The sequence below is a fragment of the Carlito syrichta genome, unplaced genomic scaffold, assembly GCF_000164805.1.
Source record: "Carlito syrichta isolate Samal-C Ts95f unplaced genomic scaffold, Tarsius_syrichta-2.0.1 Scaffold301568, whole genome shotgun sequence".
NCBI classification, from domain to species: domain Eukaryota; kingdom Metazoa; phylum Chordata; class Mammalia; order Primates; family Tarsiidae; genus Carlito; species Carlito syrichta.
The window spans coordinates 387,960-401,659 of NW_007245664.1; the positions used below are offsets into that span (position 1 = coordinate 387,960).

General features: G+C 40.4%; 1 protein-coding gene across 1 annotated transcript in view; it reads left to right on the forward strand.

Annotated features, from left to right (window-relative positions):
- Nucleotides 1-13,700, forward strand: part of LOC103257154 (exocyst complex component 4) — a 235,348-nt gene that overhangs the window by 30,433 nt on the left and 191,215 nt on the right. The window contains exon 3 of the mRNA XM_008054880.2: nt 8,689-8,883. Within this exon, the coding sequence (XP_008053071.1) occupies nt 8,689-8,883 (195 nt within the window). The remainder of the gene's footprint in view (nt 1-8,688; nt 8,884-13,700) is intronic.

The window sequence follows — 13,700 nt, forward strand, 5'->3', positions numbered from 1 at the left end:
AAAAAAAAAAAAAAAAAAAAGAGTTCGACTTTTGTAGATTTCACATATAAATGAGTGAGATCATGCAGTATTTGCCTTTCTGTGCTTTGTTTTTTTCACTTAATGTCTTCCAGGCTCATCTATGTTGTTGCAAATGCCAGAATTTTCCTCTTTTTGAAGGCTGAATAGTATTCTATTGTGTATATATACACCACATTTTCTTTATCCATTCATTGATTCCATGTCTTGGCTAGTGTGAAGAATGCTGTGGTAACGAATGCAGGTATCTCATTGACATATGATTTCTGTTCCTTTGCATCTATACCCAGCTGTGAAATTGCTGGTCTTGTGTTCATTGTTTTAATTTTTTGAGACACCTCCATACCGTTTTTTGGTAACAGCTAGACTCCCCATTTTTACCAAGGTCTAATTTACATACAGTAAAATGCACATATTCTGAGAGTGCAGTTCAGTGAGTCTGGGTGAGCATATATATCCCGGATGTGTCACCAGCCCCAGAGAGTTCCCTCCTGCGTCTCTGCAATCAGTTCTCTCCCCATCCTGCTCCAAGCAACTGCTGCTTTGAATTCTGTCACTATGGATTTATTTCGCCTGCTCTAGAACTTTATACTTTATGTTTTTGTTTGTGTCTGACTCCTTTTGTCAGCATAATGTTCTTGAGATGCTTCATGTTTCCTCCTTTTTTGTTGCTGACTGACTGCTTTCCCCAACTTTTAAAATAACATGTCTTCATAACTGTGACTTTCTAATCATAAAACTGAAGCCTCGGGGCAATTTAGTATTAAAAGTCCTTGTAGCTTCTTAGGTCTGCAGCTTTGTTACCTCAGTTTAGGGAATAATTTTGATGTTCGTCTTCTACACAGCCTGGTGTCAGTTTTCTTCCCAGAAATTCTACCTTCCTTTTTACTTTTCCTTCCATGTAGTAAGCAAAAGTGAGAAGTGAACTGACTGCAGTGTACGTATCCCAGCGTGAAATGCCATTACGGTCTTTTTCCAACCAGCTCCAGCCAGGAGTTTGCCAAGCTTTACTGACACTATGAGTTTTTTTTTTTTTTTTTGAGTTGGAGTCTCACTCTGTCGCCCAGACTGGAGTGCAGTGGCCGCTCCCGGCCACCGCAGCCTCGATCGGCTGGACTCCGGCGATCCTTCCGCCTCAGCCTTCCGAGTAGCCAGAATTACAGGCATGCGCTACCACGCCCAGCTGATTTTTTAATTTATTGTAGAGATGAGGTCTCGCTGCCCAGGCGGGTCTCGAACCCGTGGGCTCAGGCAATCCACTCACCTTAGCCTCCCAAAGGCGCGGGATTACAGGCTGAGCCACTGAGCCCGGCTGACACTATGAGTTTATCCTCACTCTCTTGGTCAGGAGCCTAGTTGGGTGTTGTATGACATAAAATTTATTTTTAACTTTTTCCATAATAACCATTACTGAGAAAAAGCTGAGAATTGTAGGACCCAGATGATATAAGTCGAATATCAGAAACCAAGTTCTAACAGTTTTTTAACTAAGATTTAAAGTGCAATGGATTTAGTAACTGGAATTCTTAACTCAGAGTCCAAGATCTCCAGAGGAATCTAGGAGTAGTCTTGAGAGATGTTTGAGTCAAATACAACCACACATGATATAAAATCAGGACTCTCCTGCCTCACCCCCCCCCAGTTCCAGTCCTTGTGCTTCAGAGGCACTTTACTCTTTCCATTTTTCCTAGAGTATTTCTGTTTCTAATCGTATGCTCATGCTGCTTTTTCTTGACTTTTCTATTTTGAACGTTGCTGACTTTCAGCTGTGGGAGATGAGGATTTAGCCCTTCCCAACCCTCCCCCGTCCACCACGCCATCTTCCCCCTCCTGGATGGTTGCATCCTAGTTTTGAAATACAGATGTCTCCGTGCTCACTCTTTATACCTACGTAAATGTTTGCATCTGTGCCACACAGTGTGCTGTGGTTATGTTTTCTCTCTGTAGCTAGGTGACTGCTGCTCCCTGGAGTTGATAACTGAGTTGTCCTTCTACCATTTTTTTATATGGGTTCCTCCTTTCCTGGATCCTTTGTTTTTTGTATTTTCGGGCACATTCTTCAATAGTTTGGTGAGGTAGTGTACATATAAGGTGGATTTCTTGAGAGTGTGCATGTCTGAGAATGTCTTTATTCTTTCCTCATACTTGATTGCTAGTGTTTCTGGGAAAATTCTCTCTGACTTTTGAAGGTATATTGAAGGTATGTTTTTCCTTTGTCTTGTAGCTTTTAGTGTTGCTGCGGAGAAGAGTCTGATGTCATTCAGATTTACAAGTCTTCCTTTGGGTCCTGTTTTTTTTCCTTAAAGCTTTTAAAATGTTCTCTTTATGACTTGTGTTCTTACATGTTGGGATAATGTGCCTTCACTTGGGTCTTTTTGCATTCTATTGTCTTAAGCACTTGGTATGCCTTTTCAGTCTGAAATGTGTCTTTTGTTCTGGAACATTTTCTCTTCTAAGTTTAGCAGGGTTTTTCTCCATTCAGGGAGTGTGGGATTCCCTGAGTCCATCCTCATTTTCTTTGATCTCTATCACCTGCCTTCTGTGCTTTCCTGTTTGATGATTTCCTCAAGGTTGTCTTGTAGCCTTTCTATTAGATTTTTAAAATTTCAATCATATTTTTAAGAGTTTTTTTCATTTCTTGAAACTTTAAAAATTATCCTGTCCTTGTTTCATTGATATAATAGCTTCTTTTATTTTTCCTAAGGATAGTATTTACAGTTAAAAGAAAATTACAAGGCTCACACCTTTAATCCCAGTACAGTAAGTCCCCTACATATGAACAAGTTCTGTTCTGAGAGTGTGTTCATAGTCCAATTCGTTTCCAAGTCCAACAAAGTTAACCTACATACCCAACTAATACAGTTGGCTACATAGTACTGTACTGGTTTATAATACATTTCACATAAATGATAAATAAAAAAGAAACATTTTAAATCTTTTTTTTTTTCCCCCGAGTTGGAGTCTCACTCTGTTGCCCAGACTGGAGTGCAGTGGCCGCTCCCGGCCACCACACCTCTACCTGCTGGGCTCCGGCATTCCTTCAGCCTCATCCTTCCAAGTAGCTGGAACTACAGACGAGCGCTACCATGCCTGGCTAATTTTTTTTAAAGTTTATTGTAGAGATGAGGTCTCGCCAAGTTACCCAGGCGGGTCTCGAACCCGCAGGCTCAGGCAATCCACTCACCTCAGCCTCCCAAAGCGTGGGATTACAGGCTGAGCCATATAGTACTTTGAAAAGTACAGTAGTTCAGTAGGGCACACCAGCTGGCATCCTGGGGCTGGAATCCAGTGAATAGGCAAGGAGAGTTCCTGACTGGAGGAAGGAGAGGAGAGGGGAAGTGGCAGAGCTGAAGGATCATCAGCAAAAGGAGATTGGACATGCGAATGCATGTTCACAACTTGAAGGTTCGTATGCAGGGGGTTTACTGAGGGGACTTACTGTGCTTGGGAGGCTGAGGATTGCTTGAGGCCAGGAGTTCGAGACCAACCTGGGCAACACAGTGAGACTCTGTCTTTAAAACAGATGGTTATTGCATAGTTTCTGTTCCCCCACCTTCTGCAGTACTTTTCTCCTTTTGTTTATTTTAATGCCTGTTGTTTCAGTCTGCAGGCTCTCCTGGTGTGTCTGGAGATGCTTGGCTAGCCATTTGTGTGTGAGAGGGAGGCACTACAGAGCTGATTGGAAGTTCACATTCTGGCCTCCTGGGTTCTTAGGTCTGCTGTCCAGAAAAGCCAAGACTGAGACAGCAGCTTTTACAGTAGAGAGAATAGAGAAAGCAGCTGAACCCTCCTCCCTGAGAAGTCGGAGGCCTCTATGACTTGTCACCCAGGCTGGAGTGCAGTGGCACACTCACGGCTACCTCAGCATTGACCTGCTGGGCTCCGGCAATCCTTCTGCCAGCCTTCCAAGTAGCCAGAACTACGTGTGCGCACTACCACACCTGGCTACTCCATGGCTTTTAAAGATAATTTGGCAGACAGATAGCTAGGGGACTGGGACTGCTGCTTGGTTGGGGTGACAACAGAGTGTTGAGATCTTCTTTGTGCCTAGTAAGGGTCTGGGCAGGGTTCACAGGCCACTGATCTGGTTGGCATCAGGCCCACCAGAATGCAGAGTCTGAAAAAGATCTCAAACTTTAGTTTTAGTTTTATGTTATCCATAGTAGCAACTGGGGAAGTTGCAGATCTTGTGAGTGGTGGATGCCAGGAGTCCCTAGTGATCTGAACTACTCATACCCTTCCTCCAGGTAAACTGCTGGGCACCCTCCAGGAGGTTGGTGGGACCTATAGCCCATTGCTCTTAGAGAAGCACCAGTTTGTTAATCTTGCATGGAACCCCAGGGCTGGGATGTGCATGAGGGAGAAAAGTTTCAAGAAAACCTTCTGGCTCAGCCAGGCTTGTGTCCTGACAGAATTCAGGCTCTCGTCTCAATTCCAGCCTTGTAGTCTTTTATTCACTTTACAGAAGTGGTTTCCCTAGAGCCTGTTGTGGAGCTTGTCTGAGGCAATTGGGCAGGAACTCAACATTTCTTCAGTGAAACCTCAAATGTCACCGTCTATACAGGTCTTTCCACTCGAACTGGGTCACTCCCAGTGGGTAGCTGGACGTGTCCTCTATGGGCTGAGATCAATGCCAATGTGGTTGGAGCCCACTGCTGGGGAAGACTGAGGCCCAGAGGGGTAGAGGATCATCCTGGTGAGGAGGCTGCACTCAGCTTTTTCCTCTGTTGTTCTATCCTGGGTTTTGGAGCCCTCCCTCAGCCACCTGGCATTTTCTGACCCAGATCTTTTCTAATGTAGTCTTTCCAGCTTTGGCCAATGCTGTGGGGAGGGAATTACCCATGTGTGTGGCTGATGGGGTCAGGGGCTCCGAGTACTTCTACAAAAAGACTTTACCCTGTATCCCTGCCTTCAGTATGGTTGATGAAAAGATGCCACACTATAAAATATTTTAAGATGGTTTATTCTGAGCCAAACTTCAGGACTTAGACCCATGTCATATGTCCCCAGGAGGTTCTGAGGGTATGTGCCCACTATGGTTAAATGGTGGATTGGTTATATACCATTTTAGGGAGGCAGAAGTTACAAACCATAAATCACTATATGTGAGATTTTCATTGGTTTGGTCTGGGAAGGAGGGACATTTCTACAAGCGGGGGCTTGTTAGATGTAGGTAGATTCAAATATTTCTTGACTGGTAACTTGTAGTTCCTAACTAAGGAATTTTGGAAATCAGTAGAGAAGATGTTTTGCTGAGATAAGGGGGCAGAAAACTCCAGGTTTGTTGATAAGTAGATGAAATTCTGTATGTGGCAGACCTCAGAGAGGATAGATAGATATCTTACAAGGTTCCCAAAGTCTGGGGGTTCCAAAGGGTGGCTTTGCAGGGCCATCAAATATTAATACTTTAATTTCCTTCTTTATTTTTTAGATGATGTTATGCCGGAGTCAGGTTGGAAAACTTACCTTAGTCTATAGGGTAGCAGGGTAATAAAACCCTGTCTCGTGAGTCCTTGTCAGGTCTGGTCCTCCATATTCTTTGTGGCTTCTTTTCAGGGTTAGCAAACCCTACTCCAGGCGAAGGCTTTCAGATTTCTCTGATCTGCTAATTTAGTTACTCTCCATCCATCTTCTTTCCAGCTTCCAGAGTTTTGGTACCATCCCATATTTGCCATTTCTCCTCTCTGTTCTCTCCTTTAATGCTTAAAAAATACATTGCTATTACTTTGGTGGGATTTGGAAGGAGTAGAGATAACTGGAATTATCTTCAACAGATTTTCAGAGGCGTCTATGTCACCCACCCCAAATTAACCCTTGGCACTAGGCAACATCTTGCAGATCACCTATCAGCAACAAGACTGCACTTTTTTACGAAATGGTGAAAAACGAATCACCTCATAGTAAGTAGTATAGTATTGGAACCCATTATTTTATTGTAATGATATTTGGCTTTTAGTGGAATTGGACATTGAGGAACTTATATATGACAAAAAGATAAAAATTTTATATCTTATATTTTTCTAACGTGTGTGGTAACATGTGAAATAGTCACCAACATGCATTGCAGGTTCATTGATATATGCTGTGCAATGGCAATTTGTTTGATGTCTTCCACTTGGTGTTTTTCTATTTGAGCAAACAATGCGGTCTCATTTTCTTCCTCCCACATTAAATTGAACAACAGATTCATCAATACAAACTGCCTAATCTGGTATGAAATAATGCGAAAATTTTGAATTGATGTATTCCAAATAATTACTGACCTTTTGAATATGAGTTCTGATCATCCCATCATTCGACGTAGGTGTCTTCAAATGAAGCATCCAGAAGATTTGCATAAACTTTTCTCTACTGAATGTTTCCAAAAGGAAGAGTATTTTACTATTGAAGGCATTTGACCAGTACTCTTGCAAATTTGTTACTGAATTATTCCCATATTTAGGATAACTGTGTTAAAAGCTAAAAATTCCTCTTGGTCAATGTCATGCCACTTATGCCAAATCAATTTGTGTGACAGCTGCTTTTTCCTTATTTTTTCCCCTTTGAATAATGATTTGCTTCTTTTATTACACTATCCACTAATTCATTTGTAAAATGCAGAGTAAAATAGTCAGTTAGCTCTCTTATATTACTTACTATTTGTGGTCCCGTGGTTTGAGAATGTACAACGAAATTTACTCTCGCTGGAGGGCCTTCTTTTTCTGTAAATCTGAAGTTCTAAATCTAAATTTCTAAATCTAACTCATCTTCGCTCCTGCTTATTTTGTGACTCTCACTTTTGTCTTCTCATTTTGCATTGTTCTGAAAATGAAATAAATGAGTAAAAAATTTCTAATTGTAAATTATGAAATCATAAAATGAAAAATTTATCAAGAAATATTACTTTTCCAATTTTACTTCCTTGACTTAGTGCGGATATTATATATTCGATCTGTGCCACTCGGTGCTTCAATATGATCTGCCTTCAACTTCGAAAGTTTCTTTTAAGACTATAACTTGCTTATCTGTCTTTTCAAGTTATGCCATATGATACAAAGGGTGTACCCATAGCTGCCTTTCTTATACATACCATCTGTATCACCACCTTCTCTCTTTTACAAATGTGTTGGCACCGCCGTGAAAGCACTTCACACATTCTCTTTTATGTAACACCAGCTGATTTTTAAAATGTATATCTCAGTATATATTTGATCCTTTCATTTGCTTTTTCATGCAATTTGAATGGAAAACTTAAAGGAAACATACATTTCTGAAAAATGTGCACTTGCCTAACTTTGTCACCAGCAACCTCTCTATGTTCCCTCAAGGGGTTTGCTAGATTTATGATGTCCCCTCCGAAAGCACACCTGAGTGCAAAAGGTTAATATTCATTCCACTGTCTTATCAAGGTAGATTGCAGATCCTCTCATTCAAGTGTGTTTGTTTTCAACGTGGGAGAGTTTCATAGAAAGAAGTACAATTCAGGCATTGTCCTAAAGTTGTAGGTATGGGTTAGATACTTCCTTAGGAAACCTTCTCATCTTAGCATTCTGTCTTCATGTTGTCCATGCTTGTTGGAAAAATACTCAAGTTTAGTGTCAGTGAATATGTTCAGCACTACACCACATCTTGTAGAATAATACAGATTTTTCAGTTGTCAAAAATGTGGTAGACTTTCTGGGATGATAGAAATGTCCCGTGTATTGATGAAGGTTTGGATTATACAGTCGTATGCATTCGTTAAACTCATCAAATGGTACACTTGAGATGCATTCATGCATACATATTACCTCAAATGGCAAACAGAAACAAAACTGTAAGCAAATATTAAACTCTAATTTAAATAAAAATACATGTTAAGACTGTCAAAAGTATATGAAAGTGGGCTGTGCATTGTGAAAGGTTACAGTTCTTTTTATTTTTCCATATTATAAAGATGGAGAATTTTAAGTTAGGATAACAGATAAAAACCTTCTTCCTATTGTGTGCATTGTGACCAGCCCTTCCCACCTCTTTCTTCCCTTTGGTTTTGTTATATTATGCCTCTGCTAGTTACTGTACTGGACAGGTCCGCGGGAATGGTAGAGTTGTCTCATTTAATATCTAATATTCAAAATATGAGGTAAGCAATCTTTGGTATGCCTTCTTATTTTTATTTTATCTCTGGAAATACCTACTGTTTTGGAAGTTTTTTTTTTTTCTTCTTCTAATTTTAGTCAGTTGAGGTGAGCACCCAGTTCCTTAATTGTAAACTTGAGCTGGCATTCTAGAGGTAGAAGCATGGCCCAAGTAACCTATCAGCTGAACAATATTTGCAAGAAGGATTAGGGAAGGACTAATGGTGTGAACTCTCACGTTGACCTTCTCCTTTTAGGTAGATTGATGTTTATGTGGTGCTTCATGTTTTCAGAGTAATTTATCCCTAGTAGTTTTTTCTAGATTCACTTGAAGGTAAGTAGGAGTAGTTTTCTCATTTTATGGAGAAAAATTACAGACATTGAGAGGCAGAGATATGCCCACATGAGTCAGTGTCAGAACCACGATTAGAATTCTGTGGGTAAGCTAACCAAGGAGAATAAGTGGGCGTTAGGAACTGTTACATACAGAAGTGCAGTGGGACTCCAGACCAGATCATGGGTTTACTCTGGCAAGACTTGGCACTGACCCCAGGCTGAATCTGTTTTGTTGCAGGTCAAGGAGAACCTGCTTTCATGCAAGATGCTGTTGCACTGCAAACGGGACGAGCTTCGGAAGCTGTGGATAGAAGGCATTGAACATAAGCATGTCCTGAACCTGCTGGATGAGATTGAGAATATCAAACAAGTGCCTCAGAAGCTGGAACAGTGCATGGCCAGCAAGCACTACCTCAGTGCCACTGACATGCTGGTAAGGGCGCAGCCTGGGCATGGGGCATTCCTGCCAAGATGCAGACACACTCTCTCTTGTTCTGTGTCCTGTAATGCATGGAACAGTGCATGGCTAGCAAGCTCTATCCCAGTGCCCCTGACTTGCTGGTAAGGGCACAGCCTGGGCCAAGGGGCATTTCTGCTGAGATGCAGACACTCTCTCTTGTTCTCTCTGAGTCTTGTAATGCACGTCACACATTACAAACTGCCCCCTTGAGGTTCATAAGCCCGTGCAGGTGAAGCCTGTCTGGTTCTCTTTCTAATTACAGAATTTGCAATGGTAGATGATGATTATTTATGCATTGTCTGCCTTTGGAACAATAGCAAGAAATATAGTGATGAGAAACCAGTACTGAAATCATGTTAGAATGTTGTTGAGAGGTATGTTTTAGAGGAAGAGAGTTAATCCTGTTTTAAAGAATGAATCTCCATGAGAGAATCGTTGAAGATTTGTAAACTTGGTGTTCCACACATCTGTTAAAGGAGTTCTTTACATTAGGACTTTTTTTAAATTTAAGATGATAAGAAAGAAATATTTTGGGGACTAATACTGGAAGCAACTTTGTTAGGCAAGAATACTCCTCCTCCTAGCCTTTAGCCCCTATGCTAGCCCCTTGTGTTCTGTCACTCTTTGAATTAGTGAACATTCCCCTAAGGTTCCAGTTGATAGGGGCTGGTGTCAAGATGATGAGTAAAAAGGAGAAATACAGATTTTGCTCCCCAACAACCCTCATGTTCCCAGGCCTGTGGCTCGTAGAGGACAGCTCTTCTCTCTTCTCTTCCACTTCCCTTTCCATCTCAGAGTTGGCTGAGGACTTAGAAACTCTCAGCAGCAGATGGGCTGTATTTGCTTTCCTTTCCACAATAGGTGAAAGTCCTTTGTCTTTCACTTAATTAGATTGGCTTTCATACTAGAAAAACACAAGGGGAATTGGTGAGGAGACAGGCTAAATGCTGTAAGTGTTCTAATTCATTCAGACCTCTAAGAATTTTCCTAAAGCTCCTTCATAAGAAGCTTTGAAGGAAGTTTGGAAACCAAAGAGTGTGAAGTGCCATGATACTCTCTCATGTATAGGACTGCATGGTCAGTTTCTACAGTGGAAGGAAGTTAATAATAGTCTCTCTCTTTTTTTTTAAGTGAGAAGCAGGATTTATTGAGAGGACAGAAAAGCTCCCACAGAGGGAGGGGACCCGAAGGGAGTGGCCACTCTTGGGAGTGGCAAAATAATTGGTTATTTTCAGTATCTTTTTCAAACTGACATCTTAGTAATGACCTAGGGTGTCTGACAGAAAAATTAGTTACTTTTGAACTTCACTGTTGGTTTATACATTTAGTGCTGGTGTGTGGTGAATTTTCAAGTTTCAGCAATCAGAACAGATAAGCTTGTATGTAATTGTGTAGCATCTATTTGAATCATGATTATTTTTTGGCGTGGGACTGCTTTTAAGCAAGTGCCACAGATATAAATAGGTTGCTAGAATTTATATCTGTGTTAATTGTGTTCAATTTAGGGTTTCAAAATTTTGTTTTATGGTCCTATTACTTAGTAGCCAATCAGTATTGAATATAGTCCCTTTCTTTTGACTCCTTTTTCTTCAAGACCTCTTTAAAGAACTTCTTTAAATTGTTGGTTGCGAGTTACAGAGATTCAGCTCTAGCTAACATAGGTAAGGTGATGTTTCACCCAGGTAGCTAGTCTGCTGAAGGGACAGAAGCGTCTGTGGAATGCCATTGTGTGTTCTCCCTGCACGTTGCCTTCCTTGTTCTACCTGTAGATTGGTTTCTTCCATACGTGGAGGAGGGAGATGAGTGTTGAGGGAGATCAAGGGATATTGCTGTAGTCTGTGTCTTTCCAGCTTTGCTGAAGAAAATGACCTTCTTTTCTAATGTAGAAAGCCAGCATTAGGACCCAGGTTGAGCCAGCTACTTACTTGATCTGGTCATTAGTGCTGACTCAAACTATATGGTTGGGGTGAGGGAGGGATGGTTTATATATTCAGGATACAAATTCTTTTATCTGTTAGATTGCAGATATCATCTCCCAGTTGATGTTTTATCTTTTTCCTTTGTTTATGGTGACTTTCATTATAAAGAAATTGAAAGTTTTGTTTATTTATATTTTAGATTTGTGGGGTACACATGAGTGTTCCTCACATGGACATATTGTGTAGTGATGGGGAGTGAGTCTCAGGTGGCCCATTCCCTCATCAGTGACCACTGTACCCCAAAGGCATTAGCATTTTGGTGCCATAACATTTCTCAGTTTTTTTTTTCATTTTCTATGACTTTTGGTTTAGGATACTGTTTTCCATCTTAGTGTCATAAAGAGAATGTCTGTTTTCTTTTTTGACTCAACGAAAGTCCATTTTTATATATAGTATCAACTTGGGATCTAATTTTATCTTTTTTCTATATAACCAGCTGGCTCAGACTGTTTATTGAAGCCCTTTTCTCCTCATCTGTAATGCCGTTTTGATTGCAGACCAGGTTTTCACACGTATGCATGTCTGTTTCTGAGCTCTTCATTTTGTTCAGTTGGTCTTGTCTGTATCTGCACCATGCTGCCTTAATTGCCATCACATCATAATATGTCTTGATAGGAAGTGGAGACATTCCCTCACCTGTTACTCAAAATGGTCTGTATTGTTCTTGGCCCTTTCCTCTTCCACAGGAATTTTAGTATCAGCTTGTCAAGCTTCACACAAACATGGAGGAGTTTTGATTGAACTTAGGAGAATTTCTATCTTTGCAATATTGAGTCTTCTTGTCAGTGAACAGGATATGCGTCTCATTTATGGAAATCTTCATGTATGTCCTTTGATAATGCTTAGTAATCTACTCCTTAGAGGTATTACATATATTTTGTTAGATTTTTTCTGGATATTACATATTTTTTATTGCCTTTTAAAACAGTAGCTTCTTGCTAATTAAATTTTCTAGTTATTTGTTACTGGTGTATAAGGATGTGACATATTTTTCTTTCTTAATTGACTATATATTTTCCTAAACTGATTCCCAATCCTGTGTACCTGGAAAATGATAATTTATTCTTTTTTTTTTCTGAGTCAGAGTCTCACTGTCACCCAGGCTGGAGTACAGTGGCATGCTCATGACTACTGCAGCCTCAACCTTCAGGGCTCAGGTGATCTTTCTACCTCAGTCTTCCTAGTAGCTGGAACTACAGTCATGCACTACCGCACCCAACTCATTTTTTGATTTATTGTAGAGATGAGGTCTCCAAGTTGCTCAGGCTGGTCTCAAACCCCTGGGCTCAAGCAGTTATCTCACCTCGGCCTCCCAAAGTACTGGGATTACAGGCATGAGCCACCACGCCTGGCTGATAACTTGTTCTTTATGGTCTGGCTTAAATTTCAACAAGTCACTCAATGTCCCAGATACTCAGATAGCTAGATGCTTTTTTTTTATGTTTCCATAAGCTCATGTGTTATTTCCTTTTTAGTATCTTTGCTTTTGTTTGTGTGGTAGGTCATTGAGGGTAGGGGTTCTGCCTTGTCTATTTTTGTCTGCCTTGTACCTTACATAGTGCAGCTCATATAGTCAGAGTTCACAAGTCATTAGCCAAGTAGGTAACTATGTGGAAAACTTAATACCAGTAGGTGGAGAAAAAGGAGTTTATTTTGCAGGAGGTTTGTTCTGTTTTTTCTTCTCTGGTTAGTTTATTTAGTTTATTATTATTTTTAATGGTAAGGTTCTCTAGTTTCTAACTTCTCCTTTTTGTAACAGTTAAATGAACAGCAACATTTATAACAGTAGCTAATATGTGCTGAGCACTTACTATGTGCTTATACCATTTTAAGTGTATTTCACTTGTTAACCTATTGAATTAGCACAACAACCCTATGAGAGATAGGCTTCTGGTATCATTACCATTTTTCAGCTTGCAAGATCTGAGGAGTTGATGTATTCCAATAAACAGTGATCTATGTATCCCAATATGCAAAGTTTGCATGGCAGTAGAGTGTAGAGTGCCCTTAAAAGGTTGAAGATATTCTTCAGCTTGGGCTTTTGTATATATGAGTGAAGAGTAAGTTCCATAAGAGCTTTTTCACTGACTTCATATGAAAAATAATCGCATTTTCTTTGCCCATGGTTATGTGCTATGATAAGTAAAATCTACTTAAGGTATCACAAGGGGCCCAATGAAAATCTTTGCTAAAAGATATCATAGGAAAGTTAAGACAGAATAATGTAGTTTTTCAAAATCCCTGATTTCCTTGGATTTGTCAAAAGATTTTGCATTTCCATCTCCATTTCAAGGCAGGTGTAGATGCAGACGTGTAATAACTTAATCACCACTCAGTCTAGATGAATACATCCGGAGTAAATAAATCAGGGATGACCCATTGCTCTTGCCAGCTCCTGCCACTCCCGCTTCACCATCACACTGGTCGGTAGCTATAGGCTTGGCTTCTCAGTAGGATATTTACTCCTTTTGATATGATAACCTAAGTATTACATGAAATAATTAAATTGTCGTGACAGGGAATGTCTGCAAACAGGTCTGGCCTTTTGTTTCCTTCTTCAAGGTAAACAGCTGCTGTTGGCTTTTGAAAAGCTAAACGTGATCCAACAAGAAGGCTGTATCTGTCACATTGAAATCAGAGGCTTGATTAATATTGTAGCCTGTAGCTTTGTGATATGTACGGCTTAAATTAGACCTTTGCAGTCATTGTGCTGGGCTGATGCAAGCACATTAATGACATAATTTCTGGTTGCTGCATCACATTTCTGCAGTCTGTCTTTGTATTCCACTCACATTAATTGAAGTAATTTTA